The 18,270-nt window shown below is 45.9% G+C and overlaps 1 protein-coding gene across 3 annotated transcripts; it reads right to left on the bottom strand.

Annotated features, from left to right (window-relative positions):
- Positions 1 to 586: 586 nt before the first annotated feature.
- Positions 587 to 18,021, bottom strand: TSEN54 (tRNA splicing endonuclease subunit 54). Of its 3 annotated transcripts, XM_082204013.1 has the most exons (12): positions 17,948 to 18,021; positions 16,653 to 16,817; positions 15,882 to 15,945; positions 14,818 to 14,901; positions 13,757 to 13,855; positions 12,179 to 12,231; positions 9,080 to 9,178; positions 7,101 to 7,741; positions 5,856 to 5,916; positions 4,054 to 4,170; positions 1,662 to 1,850; positions 587 to 1,153 (listed from the first exon to the last, which is right to left on the bottom strand). In XM_082204013.1, the coding sequence occupies exons 1-11, from the start codon at positions 17,989 to 17,991 to the stop codon at positions 1,700 to 1,702; spliced, it is 1,578 nt and encodes a 525-aa protein (XP_082060139.1). In that variant the 5' UTR covers positions 17,992 to 18,021; the 3' UTR covers positions 587 to 1,153; positions 1,662 to 1,699. The 3 variants fall into 3 exon arrangements, with proteins under 3 accessions (XP_082060139.1, XP_082060138.1, XP_082060140.1); XM_082204012.1 differs by having other exon boundaries at positions 587 to 1,850; XM_082204014.1 differs by lacking the exons at positions 587 to 1,153; positions 1,662 to 1,850 and having other exon boundaries at positions 4,079 to 4,213.
- Between the last annotated feature and the right edge of the window lie 249 nt (positions 18,022 to 18,270).

Raw genomic sequence — 18,270 nt, 5'->3', positions numbered from 1 at the left:
AGGGTGTTCCGTCCTCTGACAGCTCAACCTGCATAATCCAGACAGGGTGATAGCCACATTGGTCAGTAGAGCTACTCCAGAAAGAACTCATTTTCAGCCAGCCATCCAAATGGGTGGGACAAATACACTTTAAGAGAACAGAGGGCAAGGCTTGCTGCTTAATGTTGACATCATATAAACATGATGGTATTTGGGTTGTGTTAGGATTACTGGTTTTCTGTTATAGCATACACCATGAAAACTTTGGTCTCTGTCTCCCCTTATACTGAAACACTAGGACAGCTCTGGTCATAGAACTAGTGTCTCTTCTTTCAGGTAACTATGACTGGGTAGGCCAAGCTGCTAAATGCCCAACAATTTTCGGTTGCTTCTCTCTGTCTTGGGCACAAAAGAAATGCAGTGCATTCTGGGAGATCATTTGGGAATCCACTTGTTAGCAAATGCTGGCAGTAGTAAACTGCAAACTACTGCCAAGTAAGAAAGCCCTGAAGTATTTGACCAGAATGCATTAACTGCTGTCAATCATATTTTGCCTAAGAGAAATGCACTATATGAAAGCACCCTAAAAGGACCACAAGACACTGTATTAACGTAAACCTAATTGTTATTTTATTGCTTTAGCCTCCACACTTGGCAAAAAAACCCCCAACCTTCGTAAACAAAACTACCTCTAAAATTTCTTAGGAAAAAATACACAGGCCCTTTATTTTTGATAACTGCTTTCTGGCTTCAATGACTGTAGCAAGTTCATAGGCAAAAAAAGAGGCAGAAATTTGGTATCTGGAGAAGAGAAGAAGAGAAAACTCCATAGCAGCAAGGGTTATAAATAAACTTTGTAATATAGACAGTTAATTCTCAACAGGGAATATCAATTTGCATCCTGGAGAGAAGCTGTAAAGCAGAAGTATGGCAGCCCAGTAATAATGACTCCAGCTCTGAATAATTAAAGGTTCACTAACTTTATGGAAATAACACACACACACAAACTGGTGGTGTCTTTTTCCATGGACTCTCTGCAAGATCTCAGTGTTCTGTAGTTTCCTTTCCTCTGGAAGATCATTGCTGTTGAAGACGGTGGGGAAAGCACTTAAAGAATCATCTATCTGCCCAACCACAGAAGACTATTCTCAGGTTTTCACTGGCTGTTCTGTGACTACAAAGAACATGATGCAATAACACAGGGAAAAACAATATGGTCCTCCAGATGTTAGATTACAATTCCCATCAGCCAGAGCCTGCGAGGTCAATGGTCAGAGATGATGGAAGTTGCAGTCCAACAACATTGGCTATCCCTGCAGTAATGGCTTGCTCTGCGTCACTTGTTGAATCACTGATACTGAATGTTGGTTTCTAGAGTTTTTGTTTGCCAAGGCTTCCAGATGGTACAAGCAACATTATTTATCATGGAAACACTTCCCTGGCATCAAATAACTAGCAAATCATTCCAGATTGGCAGAGCCACTATGCCATGTCCAGGCAAAAACGAAACAAAATACATTTGTGCGTTTCTGTCCAGAAATGTTTGTTTTGTTTGAACTACTCTTTGCTTTTATGAAATGGGCAGGCTCTTGCTGCATGAAAATTGCATCTATTGGCGACACAAGGTAGGTAGCTATTAAATTCTATATAGTCCTGAGTAATATTTTGTATAAAACACACACCAGTTCCAAAGATGTTTCCTGATGTGACAGCAGGAACATCAGGGATGAACATCCACAGGCAGCTTGAATTCCTTGAAAGAGTAGAAAGAGATGTCTCCATTATCTACTAGTGCAAAGACCACTGTGACATCTCCACTTTGGCAAGCAAGCTGCTTCACTGCCCTCAGGGATGGGATCGGCTCATCAAACCTATGAGAGAGAGAGAGAGAGAGAGAGAGAGAGAGAGGGAGAGAGGGAGGGAAAGAGATATGCTTATCTTTCTCAACAGCAAACGTGCTTGATTTTCTGAAAAAAGACATCCTGGATAATCTAACTTGGAGCAGGTTGGGAAACTGGTATTCCCATGATCTAGCTGTCTGGTGACATATGTAAATTCCTGGGAATCTAGTACAGTGGTACCTCAGGTTAAGTACCGTATTTTTTGCACCATAACACTCACTTTTTTCCTCCTAAAAAGTAAGGGGAAATGTCTGTGCGTGTTATAGAGGGAATGCCTACGGGTGGCATGCCTACGGATTTTCCTCCTCTAAAAACTACGTGTGTGTTATGGTCGGGTGCGTGTTATAGAGCGAAAAATACGGTACTTAATTTGTTCCGGAGGTCCGTTCTTTACCTGAAACTGTACTTAACCTGAAGCATCACTTTAGCTAATGGGGCCTTCCGCTGCTGCTGTAACCTGAAGCATATGTAACCTGAAGCGTATGTAACCCGAGGTACCACTGTACTGTATTCAGTGGGGGGCAGGGAATTTCAAGTCCTCATGATTCGGGACAGAATTTTGTTAACCATGCAGGTAAGTATTGGCTAAAGCAGTGGTTTTCAACCAGTGTGCCTTGGCAGTCAGGGCCGTCTTAAGCATATCCGGTGCCGTGGTGCAAAGCTCCCTCCGGTGCCCCCCCCTTTCCCAGAGATTTTTAGGGAGGACGGTGCTGCCGGTGGGGCTGGAGGAGGCGGGCAGCGGCTGGAGGGTGGCTCCTCTGGCGGGGAAGAGGCAGAGGCTGGACAGGGCACCTCCTGACTCAGCTGGCTGCTTCGTGCCGCGGTGGCCATGGCAGACGGAGGCTCCAGGCACGGTGCTGCTTCGGCGTGGCATGGCGGAGGTGGTGAGCTGATGTCGGGAGGCGCTGCATCCAGCCTCTGCCTCTTCCCTGGTGCCCTCCAGAACTTGGCGCCCCGCGCCACTAGCCTCTATGAGTAAGACGCCCCTGATGGCAGTGCAGGTATGCGCTCTGCTGCTGGGGGCTGGCCAGGGGGTGCTGGTTGCCAGGAGCTGAGGCGGCCTCGGAGTAAACAAGCAAGTGGGTGAGGAAGCCCAGTCAGTCAGTTCGCCAGACCTTGCTATTGGGAATGGACAGGTAAGTCACAGGCCCCTGTGGGGCAGTGTGAAGAGGCACCTCTCTTTCGGGCAGAGGGGGCAGCTCGGAAACCAGGGGCGGCAGCAGCAGCTGCTCAGAAGAAGAAGAAGAAGAAGAAGAAGAGTTTGGATTTGATATCCCGCCTTTCACTCCCTTTAAGGAGTCTCAAAGCGGCTAACATTCTCCTTTCCCTTCCTCCCCCACAACAAACACTCTGTGAGGTGAGTGGGGCTGAGAGACTTCAGAGAAGTGTGACTGGCCCAAGGTCACCCAGCAGCTGCATGTGGAGGAGCGGGGAAGCGAACCTGGTTCCCCAGATTACTAGTCTACTGCTCTTAACCACTACACCACACTGGCTCTCAGAGGACTCCCAAGGAGAGGGGCGAGGAGAGGAGCCTAAAGGAACACTCCACAAGGGAGGGTGTTCGATAAAGGGTGAGGGGCTGCCAGCTCTGCAGGCAAGGGGTGACATAACTGGGCTCCTGAACCCCACAGGGGTGCCACAGAAAGAATGTAGTTGGTCAAGGGAGCCGTGGACTCAAAGAGATTGAAAACCTCTGCGCTAAAATATCGGCCACAGAACCAGAAAGTATAGAGGGGGCTAGGGAATTCAGCAGCTGGGATTCAGAGTCCTCACATGGTCTCCACAACCAGGTTCCTGCCCCAAATCAAAGAGCACTACTAACAAGACAGTCCTTGTGTGTCTCTTGGGTTGGTGGAAGACTCTCTTACACCCACACCTGGACTGCAGCAGGAAGCTGCCCAGCTGGCATGATCTCCTCTCTAAATGCAGGCATCCTTGTTGACTGACTGCGGAAGAGTTCCACTTTCTCAGCATGTACATTGCTTTTAAGGACTTCAAACCGTTCAACTACAGTACTCTAAAAATCCATTGTTAATGCAACCCATTAGAGCTAAAACTTCCACTTTTTTGAAAGAAGACTTAGGCTCTCTCCATAACAAAACTGTAAGCTAAATTCTTTAACAGATTAGACTATGTAACTTTGCTGATCAATAAACGTATGAGTGCCTAGTACCTCCGAACACACATCCGGGCGTAGGGCTTCCCAGGGTCATTCTTCTTGAAGCTGGAAGCCACATCTGCTTGATACACATCAAAATCAATCTTCATATCCCTGGTATCGTTCTGCAGTCTGTTGAGGAGGTTAGTTATGAGTACAAAGCTTGAAAGGTCTCCTGTACCCACAGAGAAGTACCAGAGGAGGGAAAAACAGGAAAGCACATCTTTAGCTACAGCATATTTTGGCAGGATCTAGAGTGGAATTAAGGGAAGGGGACCCACAACTTCTTAAGGTGTTAAAAGAGTTGGCTGGGAGAGGGCGTTGAGAGTGGGCATCATAATGAGGCTAGGGAACTCAGGAGGATAGCAAAGACACACTCTGAACTTCCAGTTTCTGATACTTTAAAACAGGTATGGCCAAACTTGGCCCTCCGGCTGTTCTGGGACTACAACTCCCATCATCCCTAGCTAACAGGACCGGTGGTCAGGGATGATGGGAATTGTAGTCCCAAAACAGCTGAAGGGCCAAGTTTGGCCATGCCTGCTTTAACAGATATCCAGATTAATTCCACAGCTAGGTAGGTTAGACATTAGCTTTTAAACAGACAGCAGTGTTTCCCCGGGGCTCTGAAATCCACCTCCCCAACCACCACACATAGCAGATTTCATTTGCACGCTCCCAATTAACACCAAACAAGCCTCTAACTTCATTTTTGCAGTCGTTACACAACCCAGAATTACAAAGCTTCCCTATCAGATACGGAACCACAGGCTCTGGATTTCAGTATTCCAAGCATTGCCACCGCCTGAGACTCATGAGCGAGAGCGTCTCACAGAGGATGTTCTCTACTGACAAGGATGAATGGCAAGCACATAAATCTGAACTGAACTTGCAACTGATATCCTCCCATTTCTATGACTGGAAGAAGCAGGGACATTCAGGTACACACTGCACTTTGCCCATGATTATTAGTTTGTTTGGATGTTAGTCCTTTGGTAAGCACGTGTCTGGCACATAATTTAAAACAGCATTCGAAGTTCATGAGCTTCCACAGAATCACACAACTGGAGAGTTGGAAGGGACTCTGAGGATCAGCTAGTCCAACCCCCTGCAATGTAGGAATGGGCAGCTGTCCCATACAGGGATCAAACCTGCAACCTTGGTGTTATTGGTGCCATGCTCTAACCCATGGGTAGGCAAACAAAGGCCCAGGGGCCGGATCCAGCCCAATCGTCTTCTAAATCCAGCCCGTGGACGGCTCAGGAATCAGCGTGTTTTTACATGAGTAGAATGTGTCCTTCTATTAAAAATGCATCTCTGGGTTATTTGTGGGGCCTGCCTGGTGTTTTTACATGAGTAGAATGTGTGCTATAATTTATTATTATTATTATTATTATTATTATTATTATTATTATTATTATTATTATTATTATTATTTATACCCCGCCCATCTGGCTGAGTTTCCCCAGCCACTCTGGCCGGCTCCCAATAGAGTGTTAAAAACAATACAGCATTAAATATTAAAAACTTCCCTAAAAACGCATCTCTGGGTTATTTGTGGGGCGTAGGCATTCATTCATCCACCCCCCAAAAAATATAGTCCGCCCCCCCACAAGGTCTGAGGGACAGTGGACCAGCCCCCTGCTGAAAAAGTTTGCTGACCCCTGTGAGTCTAACCAACTGAGCTATGTTTCAATTTAAAATCAGGAGTGAAATATTTTAAAGTCAGTATACAAAGTGTAGAATAGCTGCTAACACCTAGAACCACAGAGAGAGATTAAAAAGCATTTGGCCAGCTTTCTAGTTTTGATACTTACCGAGATGCCTCATCCAGGATATGGGAGGGCTGGAGCACACTGATCTGCTGGAGCACACTCGCTAGTGGGGAGAACACAAGAGAGGTCTGGATTAGGGGCATGCATTCTTCAAAGATCTTATCTGCCCTGATTAGGCATTCTCTTCATTCTGACCACCCCACCCTCCACTCCAACAAAGCTATACGCACCTTCCTCTCCTTCTGCCCAGAGGATTTGTGGATGAGAATAGTTGTATGCAAAGAGAATGAAGTCTATGCAGCAATAAAATGCAAATTTGGTAAATAGAAAGAGGGTGGGCGAGCATGTACTGATTTTCTCAAAGTGCAAGAAGGTTTTCTAATTGAAGTAGCCGGGCAGGAGAGGATGCCAGGAAACCGGGAATTATGTTCAGACGTGGTGGGGGTATAAATATGTACTTTGGGGGGGGGCAAAGGGTGATTAAGGAGATAACAGAAATCACTGGGTTAAAGCTGACCGAAAGTCCGGAGGTAGCATTATTAGCAATTTACGATGGGGTGGAAGGTTCACAGGCTATGAAGGACTTGCTCACAAATTTATTGACAGCTGAACAAATTATTACAAATAGGAAGTGGAAGGGGCAAGCAGAATATAAAATGGAAGAATGGTATAAAGAGGTGTAGGATATAGCTATTAGTGATAAATTAACATGTGTCATTAAGGCAAGACAGGGAATATGCAGGAGAAATGATTTTGAGGAGATATGGAAGGTGTTTGTAGAATTTGTACTGTTCAAATGGAAAGGGGTCAAACCATCACAAGAGGTGTTGAAATTTTGGGAGGTTGGATAGTTACAATGGAATGGTCTCAGTGGTGGGGTGCACATTTTTATTCTTATTAATTTATGATTATTAAAATAAAATAAATATTTTTTTTTATTAAAAAAAGTTAAGTAGCTGGGCAGTGGGGGAAGGCACAGAAAAAGATGTGATGAAGGCAATATAAAGGGGGAAATGACAAACTGGGTTACCAAGCTAGTAGACAATCTGCCCCACTGGTTCTTGCCACCAATTGCATCACATCCCTGGAGGCATCAGCTTGAAAGGTGCATGCAATGGACAGTTTCTTGGACTGGTCCTTGGCCTGTTTGGGAATATCATCCCTCTGAAGGAGTTGCTCTGTCCAGAGGACTGATGTAAGAACTGCCCTTCAGGAGCCTCTGGGGAAACCTGAATTCTAGCCCGTCGCCCTACCTCAAAAGGGATCAAAGCTTCTTTTCAACAATACCTGTTGAAAGTTCTTGGTCTGGCTTCACAAGCGGAGTGACCGCCTGCTCCCAGAGGTGTGCAGGGCGGTTCCGTTCCTCCCACCGCCTCCTATCTTTCAGAATCGCCTTATACTCTTGCCATGTGGAGCAGCGCCGGACTTCTCTATCCTCGTTGACGCTGCTTTTGTACCTGCTCTCCCACTTCAGCTGTTCCCGCTCCTTGCGGGTCAACCTCTCGTGCTTCTGGTTGAGCTTCCTGCGCCAACGGGTCGCATCAACCTCCCGGGCCGTTACGTTCTCCGGAAGGAGCCTCTTATCAGGCTCTGCCAGGAGGGTCTGCGGGCTATCAGCACCCATGTTAGGGAAAGCAATAGTGGTATAATCCCAGCGGGAAGGAGCGACGTCGCTGCGGTCCCCACGAAAGGTCTTGCTAGACCTCTTCTTGTCATCTTGAGCACGAGCTGGAGCTTCTCTTGGGATGCTACAAGATGGGGCTGACTCCACAACTGCAGTTTTAGGATCTGAAGCCTTTGTGCTTTCCTTGGAAGAATCATCGGGCGTTGGGTGCCTGGAACTCTCGTGATACCTCCTGGTCTTTTGGGGCGACTCTCTGCATTCCTGAGACTTCTCTGATGCTTTGGGTTTCTTGTCTTGTGACAACCTAATCAAAGGGAAAAGGGAAATAAATTATATTATATTAATTTATTATTAAAATGTATATACCACCCTTAATCTGAAGATTTCAGGGTGCTTCACAAGATTAAAAAAGGATAGAAGCACAAAATTAACACTTAAAACAAAAACAAAACAAAAATCCCCCTACACAAACTCATTTAAAAGGCTATAGAATATTAATCAGTTAAAGGCCTGGTCGAAGAGGAACATTTTCTTTTTCTTTAATTATTTTTAAAAAATTATTTCCAAATTATTACAAATCAAACCAAATTACCGTATTTTCCCATCTATAAGACATCGCCATGTATAAGATGCCCCCTATTTTTGAGGACTGTCATCCTTTACTAGTCGTTAGTCCATTCTTGCAGCTGACCTTTCCCCCCCTTATAAACAGTGCCTTGGTTACATCTTATAAATATAAAATCCATTTCACATGTGTAGCCCTTCAAAAACATTGTAGTTTCAGACCTGATGTGCTGGGAGAAGTAATTACTATCTTCCCTTATAACGCTTTCGCCTGGCACCTAAAGATGTATAATGAAAGCCCCAGACAAATAAAACATGGGCATGTTCCTTTACCATCAAAAACTACCAAGGTCACAGTATTTGAAGGAATCCATTAGGCCCCACCTGTTATCTAACGCAATAACCACTATTATTGAGTTCTTGACTCTTTTCACTGACGCGGGTAGAACTGTGGGTTAAACCACAGAGCCTAGGGCTTGCCAATCAGAAGGCCCGTGGTTTGAATCCCCGCAACGGGGTGAGCTCCTGTTGTTCGGTCCCAGCTCCTGCCAACCTAGCAGTTCGAAAGCACATCAAAGTGCAAGTAGATAAATAGGTACCACTCTGGCGGGAAGGTAAACGGCATTTCCGTGCGCTGCTCTGGTTTGCCAGAAGCGGCTTAGTCATGCTGGCCACATGACCCAGAAGCTGTACGCTGGCTCCCTCAGCCAATAAAGCGAGATGAGCGCCGCAACCCCAGAGTCGGCCACAACTGGACCTAATGGTCAGGGGTCTCTTTACCTTTACCTACCCTTTGGGAATGGGTGCAAAACCTGCAGGCTTCCAGATGATGTTGGGATACCAAGCTCCCATCTGCCACAGCCAGCATGGCCAATGATTAGTGATGATAGGAGCTGGAGTCCAGCAACCTCTGCAGGGCACCAAATTGGCCACCCCTACATTGTGGCAAGTGGCAAACATGAAAAGTGCTGGGGGGACAGGACAGAAACAGAACTGAAACATTTCACAGTATGCAGTAACATGCCCACCTAGGGCTAGCCAGTCAAGGGCACCACTCCCAGCATCTGTATGGTTTTACCGAGGGCTGGAGCTCCTCCGCCTCTTGCTGCGGCTTCTCTCTGTGCCCTGGCAGTGGCTATCCAGATTCAGCTGCCTCTCATATGGCGTTGGAACAGTGCTGTGGAGTTAAAAGGGGAATCAGAAGATGGTATTAAACTCTGAGTAGGTTGGCTAAGATTTACAAGACAGAAGCAGATAAGTGCTGGAAGTGTAAAGAGGTGGAGGGAACATTCTTTCACATCGTTCTACCTGGACACTGAGGTCCAGCACCGCGGGCCTTTTGGCGGTTCCTTCACTGAGAGAAGCCAAGTTACAGGGAACCAGGCAGAGGGCCTTCTCGGTAGTGGTGCCCTCCCTGTGGAATGCCCTCCCATCAGATGTCAAAGAGAACAACAACTACCAAACTTTTAGAAGACATCTGAAGGCAGCCCTGTTTAGCGAAGCTTTTAATGTTTGATGTATTACTGTATTTTAATATTTTGTTGGAGTGGTTTGTTGTAAGCTGCCCATGGTGGCTGGAGAAGCCCAGCCAGATGGGCGGGGTATAAATAATAAATAATAAATTATTATGTGGTGGACATGTAAAAAGGTAAAAGAGGATTAGGAAATGATCTATGATGAACTGAAAAAAATAAGTAGCCGTGTTGGTCTGTCATAGTCAAAATAAAAAAGATTCCTTCCAGTAGCACCTTAAAGACCAACTAAGTTAGTTCTTGGTATGAGCTTTCGTGTGCATGCACACTTCTTTTGATAGATAGATAGATAGATTCTTTATTGTCATTACACAAGTGCAACATTGCACAAAGTGCAACGAAATTGGATGCCATCCCTTAAAACAACAAAAGCAAGACAACAACAACAACCAAACAAACCACATTCCAGCCACACCCACACCACACCCATCAAACTCCCAGGTCACACTAACGAGTTACAGCATTCAAAAGGGCCACAGCTCTTGGATAGAAACTGTTTTTCAGTCTATTAGTCTTTGACTTGATGTTTCTATATCTTCTGCCAGAAGGCAGTAGTGCAAACAGACAGTGTCCCGGGTGAGATGAATCCTGCAGGATGTTATTTGCTTTCCTAAGACAACGGGAACCGTACAGTTCTTCCAAAGATGGGAGAGGATGACCAATAATCCTTTGGGCTGTGGTTATGACCTTCTGGAGCACCTTCCTCTCCCTAGCTGTACAACTGGAGAACCAAGCACAAATACAGTATGTAAGAATGCTCTCTATGGAGCCTCGGTAGAAGGACACCAGCAGTCTCTCACTCAGATTGTTCTTCTTTAAAAGTCTGAGGAAATAAATTCTCTGCTGGGCCTTCTTCACCAGAGCAGTGGTATGTGCGCTCCAAGTCATGCCCTGATCGATAGCTACTCCCAAAAACCTGAATTCCGCCACCCTCTCCACCCGTTCCCCGTTGATATACAAGGGCTGAATGTCCGCCTTTTTTTTCCTGTAATCCACCACCAATTCCTTGGTCTTAGCCGTATTAAGAGCCAGATTGTTCTCTCCACACCAAACACAGAGCCGCTCCACCTCGTCCCGATAGGCGGACTCATCCCCTCCTGAAATGAGCCCTACCACCGTAGTGTCATCAGCAAACTTGATGATTTTGTTGCTGGAATAGATGGCTGTACAGTCATACGTATAGATAGTGTAGAGCAGGGGACTCAACACACAACCCTGTGGTGAGCCGGTGTTAAGGCTAAGGGCTGTGGACATGTGTGACCCTACTCTAACCCTCTGGGAACGTTCTGACAAAAAATCCAAAACCCAGAGACAGGTGGAGTTGGAGAGTCCAATCGCCTCTAGCTTGGACACCAGTCTATGGGGGAGGATAGTGTTAAAAGCAGAGCTAAAATCCACAAACAGCAGCCTCACATAACTCCCCGGCTGCTCCAGATGGGACAGAGCAGCATGGAGAGTGGTATTGATGGCGTCTTCTGTGGATCTATTTACTCTGTATGCAAACTGGTAGTTGTCAAAAGTTGATGGAAGACAGGAGATAATGTGACGGCGCACCAGTTTCTCAAAACACTTCATGATGATTGGAGTCAGTGCAACTGGTCTATAGTCATTCAAACTACTGATTGTGGATTTTTTAGGCAGAGGGACAATAGTTGACGATTCAGATCTGAAGAAGTGTGCATGCACACGAAAGCTCATACCAAGAACTAACTTAGTTGGTCTTTAAGGTGCTACTGGAAGGAATCTTTTTTATTTTGAAAAAAATAAATGTTTCAAATTACTTTCCTCCCCAAAACCAGAGTCCTTTCTGCTGGGGATAACCCAGACTGAAATCCCCAGGTGTCAGAAAAGGTTATTCATGTACGCAACAACTGCAGCCCGTGTTTCGTTAGCCCCAAAATGGAAAGTGAGCGAGGTCCCAGCTCAAGAGGATTGGCAACTCAAGTTGACAGAATATGCACAGCTTGCAGATTTAACATACAGAATAAGAGAGCAAGGAGAACATACGTTTAAAGAAGACTGGAAAACGTTTATTGAATATATGGAAAATAAGTGTGTACAGCTGAAAACGCTGGCAACAATAAGATAAATTCAACAGTGTTAATAATTCTTGATGGATGTAATAGTGGGAAATTTATTTGAATGGTTATTGTAAAATACGCAGGGATGCAAGATATGTAAAATGAACCATGGAAGGAGAAGGAGGAAGTCAATGGATATTTTAAAGTTTGTAAAATGTTTATTTGAAATTGTAAAACAGAAAATTTAATAAAAATTATTATATAAAAAAGGGGAATCAGAGAACAGAAACCAGGACATGCCATTCACTCTTAGCTGCAAAAGCCTTTTTAGCAATGCAGAAATGATGATAGGAAACCGCCCTTCCTCCTGGTTATCAGCTCTTCACCTGATTAATCCACAGACTCATTTGAAATTGAAGGAAGAAGTGGGAAGCAAAATCCATATACTGACCCAAAGAATAGGAAGGTATGCACTAACCTTGGGAGGTTGGGATGTGAAAACGGAGGGAGGGCGAGAGATACAGAAGGAACCAACATGCAATGCTAAGGGGGTGCCTAAAGGAAAACCTTGAGAAGGGTGTTCTAAGGGAGGGAGAAAGACCACCATCAAACACCATCAATTACCTGGGACGGAATCTCAGAACGATGTAACCCAGTCTTTTCAAGTGGCTGAATACCTTAAAACAGGGATGAAAATGAAGTCTGACTTTTGTGTCCTTTCAGGATCATACAACAAAACTTGAATCAACATTACCCATGACGGAAAGCCATTCTGCTCAGCTGCTGCTATTGCCTCTCCAGCAGAGGTGTGTAGGGGTAGGTGTGTGTGTGTGTGTGTGTGTGTGTGTGTGTGTGGCAGCACCAACAGTTTGAAACTCCCTACCTATTGAGATCAAGCAGACACCTTCACCCCTTTCTGCACCTGCTAAAAACATTCTTGTTTAGACAAGCCTACCCAGATGCTTAGAAAGCTGAGGTAATTTTAATCGGTTTTAGTATTTTAAATTTAGTATGTTTTGAAGTTGGGTTGTAATTTTGCTTGGTTTTATCACATTCTTTTCTTTAACTGCTTTGAGGTTGTTGTTTTTACAATCAAGCAGTGTATAAATGTTATGAAATAAAATAGTAACAATAAAAATCTGTATCAGATCCAGTGGCGTAGCGTGGGTTGTCAGCACCCGGGGCAAGGCAAGTAATTTGCGCCCCCTAACCCATGGATTTGCGCCCCCTAACCCTAACCCCCAGATGTTGCGCCCGGTGCGGCCGGCCCCCCCTGCACCCCCCACGCTACGCCACTGATCAGATCCATGTTGCCAAAGGCACATTTATCATATAAGCGTTACCAAAACACATTACAAAACATAAACAATATTTGCAGAGTGATCGTGACTCATTTTGCTTTGCATGTTAATGCTTTGCCACCCCAAAGCACTTATTATTATTATTATTATTATTATTATTATTATTATTATTTACAAGGAGAGTAGCTCACAGCCTGTGCTGCAGCACCTGGTAAGATGCCAGAGAGGCTTGCACTTCTCTTCCAAACATAATCACAGGCACCATTCACCCTTGTGGAGAATGCCACAAATCAGCTGAAGAGCCCTTATGCCAACATATACCGCCAGACTCACAGATCTTAACTTCCCATTATGGAAAAGAAAGAAAAAGAGGAGGTGTATACACTCTCTCTCTCTCTCTCTCTCTCTCTCTCTCTCTCACACACACACACACACTTTTATAAAAAGTAATTAAAAAAGGGGGGGTTATAGAGCTATCAGATACCACAGCAGATATTGTTTATGCTTTCATAGAATATTGAAGCGTGAAAAATATTTTAAGTCTCCTATGTTACTTAACAGAAAGCCCAAAACACTGGTAGTATACTGACACACATCCTTCGCTGCCAGAGTAAATGCATCTGCTAAGTATATGGTGGTAACCAATTTGGCACAGGGCTATTTGCTCTGAACCTCCACACAACTCCCAGTCCCCAGGGAATGAGAGAAACTCCTTCCATCACTCAGAAACTAAATACTTCACCAACACAGGTTGATACGTCTCCAAATGTGGTTCTGTGCTTGCTGCAGAACTCTCGCCATTTTCATTCATTCTGATTCAGTGCCGTACGTGTGAGCTTGGGCTTTGTCGGCTTTTCCATGAGATCGATACCTGCAGCCGAACCCAAATCCTGAGACATACCTGGTACTTCAGCAGGCTCACTGTCTTCTGGGATAGCAGATTCTCATAGGCTTCCTGAACTGACATAGGCAGGCCTCTGTAGAACAGCTGAATAGATCCCTAGAAGACAGGAGCATAACATTTAGGAATTAAAGCCTGCATAAAAACTCTGTGGGGACCATATTCTGTGGTCTCAGGAGCCAGCCAGCCCATTTTAACTCAGAAGTACACTGCTTTTTTCTTTAACCTTCCCTCTTGGGGATTTAGGGCAACAGCATGTATTGAGGTGGAGAGCAGAGGGTATGTCCCACTTGGGCTGAATAGGATCCTTAACATCTATTGCAAGAATGTTTTGGGGACCTGGTCCAATCCCAACACAAGCACCCAGGTGCTTAGAGATCCATATGCACAGGTATACACTGCCTACCCTTTACAAAGAACAAGGGCAGCTTTCCCCAACCTTAGGTATTCAGATGTTGTTGGGATGACAACCCCCTTCTTCCCTGACCACTGACCATGCTGGCTAGGAGTGATGAGAGTTGGGAGTCCAACTGGGGAAGGTGACACTAGTGTAACAGAGTCTGCTCTCAGTCTGTGCCAAGAAGAACAGGGGCAACCAGGCCATGGAAGCAGCAGAAAACAATGGAGAAAACTGCAACAAGGGTATATTGACCCCTTCTCTTAGAGCACCATAAAAACACAAAGGGGCAATGCCAGCTATTTTCTAAGCACAAGGTATCATCCTCTCCTTACTTCAGCTAGGGTGGAATACGGCATTCATACAAGGCATGGTTTGTTACATCAATTCCTCTTAGCAGTGCACAATTACCCCTGTGCACATTCTGCACCCTCCTTCAGCTTCTGTCCCCATCCTACTCCCGTGCTCCACAGATAAACGTGCATATTTGCAAACGGTCATCATTTATTCTGCAACAGGTGGCTTCATGGAGCTTGAGACCTTTCTGCGAGGTGCTGCAGGACAAATGAGGAGGGGAAGGCAGCTGCCCGTGCAAAATCCCACTCGGCACTTGATAAAAACATGGAATCAAAATTTCTTAAGCCTGCAAGCCCAGTCTACTTACACATTCCAGGAGATACAGGGCTTCTTCTGGATGCAAGCATTGCTTTCCGTGCTCTGCAAAACCCATAGTATGCCAAAATTTCCCCTGGCAAGAAAAGAAAATGTCAGTTGTTAGGATTAGCTCTAGACAGATACACAAGCCTTCAAAATGGTTTTCTGCAAGGTAAGGCATGCCCAGAAAGGCTGGATCCTTTAAGGAAAATATTCCAGACTCTCTCCTATACTTTGTGATGTAGTCATATCCTCTCCATCAGGCTTTTGGCTATTTATGAGAGGAGAACCTGATCTGTTGCCCTGTGGCATGAATTGCAGGTGAGGCTTGAGGATGTGTCACCTTCTACCTTTTATGAAAGCTGCTGTTTGAGAAGATTACAGTGGGGCACAATCTACCTTCCACATCTCTATTTAAGGATACCCATAGCTTCCCCATCTAGATCTCTGCATGACAGTTCTTGTAGCTATGCAGCTCTATATTATTTACTCAGGCTACCTATACATGTCCCATGCTTCAATTACAGTGGCTGCCTTCCTGCCTTATCTTTTGCTTACAGGAATAGGCAAACTCATCCCTCCAGATGTTTTGGGACTACAATTCCCATCATACCTGACCACTGGTTCTGTTAGCTAGGGATGATGGGAGTTGTAGTCCCAAAACATCTGGAGGGCCGAGTTTGCCTATGCCGGGCTTAGAATGCCACAGGGAAGCAAGATGTGGATGAAACTGGGAGGAACTGGGGGTGAAGCATGTAGATTTCATGAAGCCACCCGCCACCCCCTCATCATCTAAGCGCTGCACTGGCCAGCCCCGTCAGAGAAGCTGCTCTCCAGGGAGAGTAGCAGGTTCCAAAAGCAATCCAGCCTCTCCCAAGCTGAACACTGCAAAAGCACCTTCCACACTGAGCTGTGCAAGAAGAAAAGCCATACCAGGCAAGGCCTAGACCCCGATCCAAACTCCACTCTGTGTGGTGGGTTGTTGTTTTTTATTTGAAGGCAGGCTCTGTAGGGACGCTACGTAATTTAAAAAGAGCAAGAAACAACAGCATAAAGATGAACAGTGCGACTTACAGCAGGGGTTTTCAGCTCGACAATACCTTCCTGGGGCTTCCACTCAGCTGCCACCAGACATCCCCTACAAAAGAAGTTTAAATAAAATTATATCCTGTTACCTTAACTGAAAAGGGGTTAAGAAACCATTTTAGTCTTAGCTGGAAGTACAACCTTTTGAAAAAAGATCAGGGGGCAACTCTTGTCATGTAAAATCCTTATGTAAAAACAGCTTCTTCTGTATCCAGCTTCAAATTGCCTTGCAAAGAAATCAGGAACTGTGAATCTACATTTTTAACGCATTCAGTTATTTCACTGTATACATGCTTCTGTCTCTCAATCTGCAGAATAGGGCTGACAGTGCTCATCAGTCACAGAGGCAGCACTATACTTCCCTATAGTGGCCTGGCAAATGATGTTTGAAGCTTCTTTACCCTCTAAGTCAGGCCAGCAGTTTAAAGAGTTTGAGACCAGTCAATCTGTCAGACTGTCTCTGCCTCCTTGGACCTGCACACCCATACAAAGCTCACCATCCAATGCTTGTTCCATGTCCTTCAAACTCATCATTGCCTGGGACATGGGACAGAACATTTTCCGTTGCAGTAACCCTGGCTCTGAAACAACTTCCCTAGATGGGTTTGTGTAGCTCATTCTCTTGTGGTTTTTAGGTTTACACACATGCATGCACAATGTGGTTTAATCTCTCCCTGGCGTCTGAATGCTTTTTTAAAAACGACAGTTTTAATTGTTGATTGTTATTGTTCTATTTTATTGCGGTATTACATGACGTACAACCGCTCCACACGCTCTTCCTCCAAAAGCTGCCAGTGTTCTTCCCGGCACTGGCGCAGCCTCTCCTCTTGCTCTTGCGATCCATCGGGGAGGAAATCCTTCTGGCCATGCGAGCGCTGAGGGACCTTGTGATCACGTGTGCGAGCAGACAGCAGCTCTGCTGGGCTGTAAGCAAAGTTAAAGAAGGGCAACCACTCAAAAACCCAGTGCTATCAACACAAAAGGGCCTTGCAACATCAGGACAGGGGCCCTCTAGTCTAGCATCCTGTTTCCCCACAGTGGCCAGTTATGGGAAAACCACAGAGCATAATACAAGGGCAATCTGGAGCAATCCAGATGTTTTGGACCCCCCAACTCCCATCCAGCAGTCCAAAACATCTGGAAGGCTCCAGGTTGATAAAGGCCGGGTCTACTGGATCACCTCTATCCACTCGCCTACTTACTCTCAACTTACTCCATACGATTAATGAGGCAGGACTTATCTTTGCAGGAGACACACTGCTTCAGCAAAACTTGTGACTTCTATATGCTTGCTAACTTCAAAAGTGCTTTCTAACAGTTTACCTGAAGTTATGCTAACCAGCCTGCAATTTCTCAGGCCCCTTTTTAAAGAATTGTCATTACAAACCTCAGACCTAGGGGACAAGTTACATATTTTTGTCAGGAGATCTCCCATTTTCTGGAATAACTTTCTAAGATGCCAGCCATACAAAATTAGTAGAGCCAGTCCACCCAGCACTGCACAAAATCACTTAAAAAAGAGAGAGCCACAACTAAAAAAAATTAAACCCTGGGAAACCGGAAAGGTGTTTCCCAATGCAATCCCAAAAGGCTGAAGCCAACGTAAAATATGAGCACTTCCCACATCTGAATGATTTAATAACTTTCAGGCGGATATACCAGTAAAGGCTTAGGAATTCGTTTCCTGCCACCACGACACGCCTCGTTTACTTTCTGCAGCGGAGCTCCTTCTTAAAAAGGGAGCGCCCAGAATACGGGATCCAGGACGGACGGACCAAGAGGAGGACAGGGCGGAGCCCCTTGCTCCCGCGATCGTGTCTCCTGCCGCTAAAGTTGCGTCCATTCACGTGTTGCTGTTTTCACAGCACTGGCTTATAACTCTCCACTACCCGCGTTCTCCGGGCTGCAGCCTCGCACTTCCGCCTCTGCCCGAGCCGCAGGCCGCCGCGCCCACGTGGCCGTTCACCCCGGGGGAAGAGGGAGCCCCGACCGGGCGCTGGGCGGCCCCTCTAAGCTCGCTCGCATCCGCCCGCCACGCACCTGGCCCGGGTTACCTGAGCAAACGGCGACCCTCAGCAAGACGTAGCTCAGCATCCATGGATTCCACTCGCTCCGCCCACTTGGGACCTCCGACTCTTTCCCGCTCTCCTTCCCTGGGTCCTAGCGCCGGAAAGGTTTCTAGCGAAGCAAGGACGCTTCTCCTCTGGGTCTCCAAACCGGCGTGAAAACGACGCTCACACAAGACTGCGGGAGCGCGCACATACGCACACGCAACATCTTTTGGGTGGGGAGGGGGCAGGTGGATTTTCAATAGGAAACCGTCAAGGGTCCAGATCTGGATCGGGATGTTGTGCAGGAACGTTGCTTTTCCCCCCTT

Source organism: Podarcis vaucheri (assembly GCF_965113315.1).
Source record: "Podarcis vaucheri genome assembly, chromosome: 2".
NCBI lineage: Eukaryota > Metazoa > Chordata > Lepidosauria > Squamata > Lacertidae > Podarcis > Podarcis vaucheri.
Note: the sequence above shows the minus strand (reverse complement) of the source record. Positions and strands in the feature narration are given on the sequence as shown.